The 4,596-nt window shown below is 41.2% G+C and overlaps 1 protein-coding gene across 1 annotated transcript; it reads right to left on the reverse strand.

Annotated features, from left to right (window-relative positions):
• Window positions 1-199: 199 nt before the first annotated feature.
• LOC103308641 lies at window positions 200-4,147 on the reverse strand. The gene has a single exon (XM_008182379.1). The coding sequence runs from the start codon at window positions 4,145-4,147 to the stop codon at window positions 200-202; it is 3,948 nt and encodes a 1,315-aa protein (XP_008180601.1).
• Window positions 4,148-4,596: the final 449 nt, after the last annotated feature.

Raw genomic sequence — 4,596 nt, forward strand, 5'->3', positions numbered from 1 at the left:
TAAACTTGACGAATGGCTGAAAGTAACAACTGCGGTCACAATGTAATAACTCGTGGTGAACGTGGGTAAAGATCAATTTCGTGATCTTATGCTGATAGGGAAGAACTATAGAATATTTTTGCTCTTCAGGTTAGATCAGAATTTGAAAGGCGGCCCCCAACTAAGATCAGTCCATTTCGCATGAATGGTGCTAAACTCTTCAACTTGCTTCTTGGTGAATGTCTTTATTGGCCTTGTATGCTGATATTTCCTCCGGAAATGCTTCTGCCTGCACCCTAACTAAAATCCAATGTTCAGCCTTTTTCAATTCGCCCAATGTGAGGTACTTGGTTTTAGACACTAAACTCTTCGAACGAAGAAACTCAATAAATCTGCGCAACCAGGCGACGCCCTTTCTCAGCCTATTCCACTGAGAATAGTGTTGGAAAATCTTATCGATATTCGCTACTATCACTAATGACAACTGCAATGGACGTTGTTCTGGTAGATTATATTCCTCTATGGGAGAGTAAACCCCTTGAATACTTGCATTATCGCTGTCAGATAGCCACTTCGGACCATTCCACCAAAGCTCTGAGTTACTAAGGAGCCTTGCGCTAATACCCCGGGAAATCATATCCGCGGGATTTTCTTCAGTACTTATGTGACGCCACTGTTTTGGATCGGTTAACTCCAGTATCTGGGTGACCCGGTTTGCTACGTACACTTTGAGACGAATAGCCTGAGCATTTAGCCATCCTAGGACAATTGTGGAATCGGTCCATAGGTAGCATTCACGACAATTCACCTCCCAGGCTGAAGCAAGCTTACTGATTAGGTGTACCAGAGTTAGAGCACCACTCAATTCTAGCCGTGGTATTGATTCACCTTTCAAGGATGCTACTCTGCTTCTCGCACATAGCAACCGAGAGTGCCACTTATGGGATTGATCCTTTGAACGTACGTAAACACAAGCGCCGTATGCTTCCTGCGAAGCGTCACAAAATCCATGTATTTCAATTTGACTCCTCGCCGTTACAGATGTGCACCTAGGCACTTTCACAAGTCGTAAGTCTTCCAGCTCGGTATAAAAGATATCCCATCTGCGTTGTATGTCCTCTGGTAACGTAGAGTCCCAGTCTACTTTTAATTGCCAGATTTGCTGGATGAATATCTTCCCTTTGATTAGGACCGGTACTAGGAAACCTAGCGGGTCGAATACCTTATTCAGGTCAGATAGAATGACACGTTTGGTGGTTTTACTCGTATTGACTTTCATAACACCATAGAACCTGAACTCGTCCTCTGCTGGTTTCCAATGTAGTCCCAGGGATTTCACTGCGTCTTCCTTTTGAATTTCCAATGCAAAAAGAGGATCTTCGCTAAATTCAGACAATCGAGCTCTTATGGCACTGGAATTGGAGCACCATTTCCGTAAGGGTAAGCCTGCTGAATTAGTTATAAGTGAAATTTGTTGTTGCAATTGTAAGCATTCTTCCTCAGACTCACAGCCGGTCATTAAGTCATCCATATAAAAGTCATTTTTGATAGCCTTGGACGCGTCTGGAAATTTTGTCTTATTTTCATCAGCTAACACAGTTAAACATTGGGTAGCTATGAACGACGCTGGCGTTGTTCCATAGGTGACTGTTAAAAGGCGATACGACGCGAGTCGCTCGCTAGGTGTGGATCTCCATAGTATCCTTTGCATATCACAGTCTTCTTTGGCAATAGCCACCTGGCGGTACATCTTTTCTACGTCTGCGGAAATCACATAACTATGTTTACGGAATCTACATAAAATTGTAAAAATATCTCCTTGTACTACAGGTCCACGCATCAATAAATCATTAAGCGACTTGCCGTTAGATCCCCTTGCCGAAGCATCGAATACCACTCGTACCTTGGTGGTTGAGCTTGATGTTTTTATAACTGGATGATGGGGCAAATAACAGACTCGGGAAGGACTTTCTGGTTCGTCTATCTTTTCCATATGTCCCATTTCTAAATACTCGTTCATGAACATTATATAAGCCTCTCTTAGTTTCTCATCTCGCTGCAATTTTCGCTCCACACTTAAAAACCTACATCTTGCCATTGTTAACGTGTCCCCTAATTCTGCAGCACCTGCCTTAAACGGTAAGCGTAGTACAAATCGTCCTTCAGCGCTACGCGTAGCAGTAGCTTGAAAATGCTCTAACGCTTGCTGCTCTTCGAGACACTTCTGATTATTCTTGGACAATCTGCCATAGTCATCTTCTTCTACAATTCCTTGATTTCTCCACTTATCTTCTAATACCTCACCGATACTAATTAAACATGTAGAATGGATTCCTCCAGTAACAATCCAACCCAATTTACTCTCTTGTAAACAAAGAGTTCCCGAGGACAATGGCATACGTTTGGCTTCCATTAATTCAAAGAAAATACCGCATCCAATCAATAGATCGATTGGGCCTGATTCGCAGAACGAAGGATCGGCCAGTAATGAAATGTATTCTTTTGGTATTTTCCATCCTTCCTTGGGTGACTTAACTGTAGGCAGCTCCTCAACAATTACTGGCAATATATAACATTCTATGTGAGCGCCAAAGCTTTTTACGCAAGATTTCATGTGAATATCCATGCTGCTAGTGGATTGAGTCGCACTGGAGCCGATACCACTTATAGGCAACATCATCCTCTTCGATGGTAGTCGAAGTTGCTTTGCAAAACTTTTTGAAATGAAGTTCACCTGTGAGCCACTGTCCATAACGGCTCGACACTTACGATAAACGCCAAGGCTATCTCTAACTGATACTGTTGCAGTGGCCAAAAACACATGAGAAACCTTCTTGGTTTTAGGAACTGACACCATACTTTTAGCTCCAGATGGTTGCGCCACAGGTGGAGTGGTTAGGGGTGCCGAACTCGAAGTCTCACCTGGCAACTGATGCTCTTCCTGGTTTTTCTCAAAATGCAATATCGTATTATGTTTACGATTGCATTTCTTACATGAATAACTTGACTTGCAATTATCCGCCGTGTGGTATGGTGCCAGGCAATTAAAGCATAACCGATTGTCCCTAACTACATCCAACCGTTCGGATATCGCATATTCTTTGAATTTTTTACAGTCGTATATCTTGTGAAGATCCTTGCAACAAGGGCATGGTCGAGACGGCTTGCTTCCAGCTGCTATTAAAGCTTTCTTTGGAGTAGTTGATACCACATGACCTCTTGAATTTGATACCTTTTGGGTTACGTTGGTAGACTGCACGTATGACTCGGATGTTTCTAAAGCTACGCAACGACTTGCCAAGAAAGATTCAAGTTCAGAATATTTTGGTAGCTCGGTATTCCTTTGATGCAGTTGCCAACCATGAGCGGTACCCGGGTCCAATCGGCTAACAACAATGGTAACAAGCCACGCGTCCCAGTGTTCGACTGGTTGACCCATTGCCTTAAGTGCAGCAACATGAGTGCACATAGTCGAGTGTAGCTGTTGTAACGTTTTGAATGCAGCCTCTTCCACCCGTGGACAATCCAAAATTGAACGAATATGAGATTGAATCACGAGGCTGCGATTATCGTATCGATGTATCAGCTGTTCGATGACAACCTCGTAATTCCCGTCACTCACAGGTATAGATCTCACCAAATCTAAGGCTGACCCTTCTAGACATGATCTTAAATAAAAGAATTTCTGAGCCGATGAATAACTTTCTTCCTTATGCACCATGGCCTTAAATATATCAAAAAATGATGACCAATCCTGGATATTTCCGTTAAATTTAGGAAGTGGTATTGGCGCTAATTGAGTTCGTTGTATATGGTGTGCAGATGTAAAGGACGAGTGAGCTAAACCAGTGGTGTTGTGGGATTTTTCTTGGTTAATCAACTCCTGAATTTGAGATCTTACAGAAAAGTAGTCATTCTCGAACTTGTCCCTCTCTGATTCAGCTTCATCAATGTCATCCGACATAAGCAATTCTATTTGGGATTGTATGTCATCAAACTTTCTATTAATTGCAGGTAATTCTTCCTGACGAAATTCTAGTAAAGACAACGCTTGTTCTCTGGGGTCAAATTTAACCACAAATGTGCGGAGGCGAGTTAATGATGCCTTAATAACAGCTCGTTTCTTTTTCAAGCCATTAAGCATTTTTAAATCCATCTCCTCCGTCATAATGAAAATAATAATATCAAAACACTAGATATGATATAAGCCAAACCTATCTTATAACGATTATCCCAAAACGATGTGTTTATAATTAAATGTGACACTAGCAACAATCGTATCTATATGAATATACACCATGCAATAAAGGCAATAGTAAAAATAATACTGATGGCAATTATGCGATCGCCGATAGAGCAGTTACTTCGGACTGCGTGATAATAAAAAATACTGATTACTCGTTCGAATATAATATCTTATGAATTGATGATATAATTCACAAAAGCATAGACACTAAAATATTGGTAGCTATAAAAGGTTAATGACAACCAAGATTTTGAGACAACAACAATCACTTTTTGACCAAACCAAACAAAACAAAACCAACTAATAATAATTAAAATTAAATTAATTATGACACATCTAAAAATCACGTCGAGGTCACCAAAATGAAAGGG

Source organism: Acyrthosiphon pisum, unplaced genomic scaffold, assembly GCF_005508785.2.
Source record: "Acyrthosiphon pisum isolate AL4f unplaced genomic scaffold, pea_aphid_22Mar2018_4r6ur Scaffold_21545;HRSCAF=24214, whole genome shotgun sequence".
NCBI classification, from domain to species: domain Eukaryota; kingdom Metazoa; phylum Arthropoda; class Insecta; order Hemiptera; family Aphididae; genus Acyrthosiphon; species Acyrthosiphon pisum.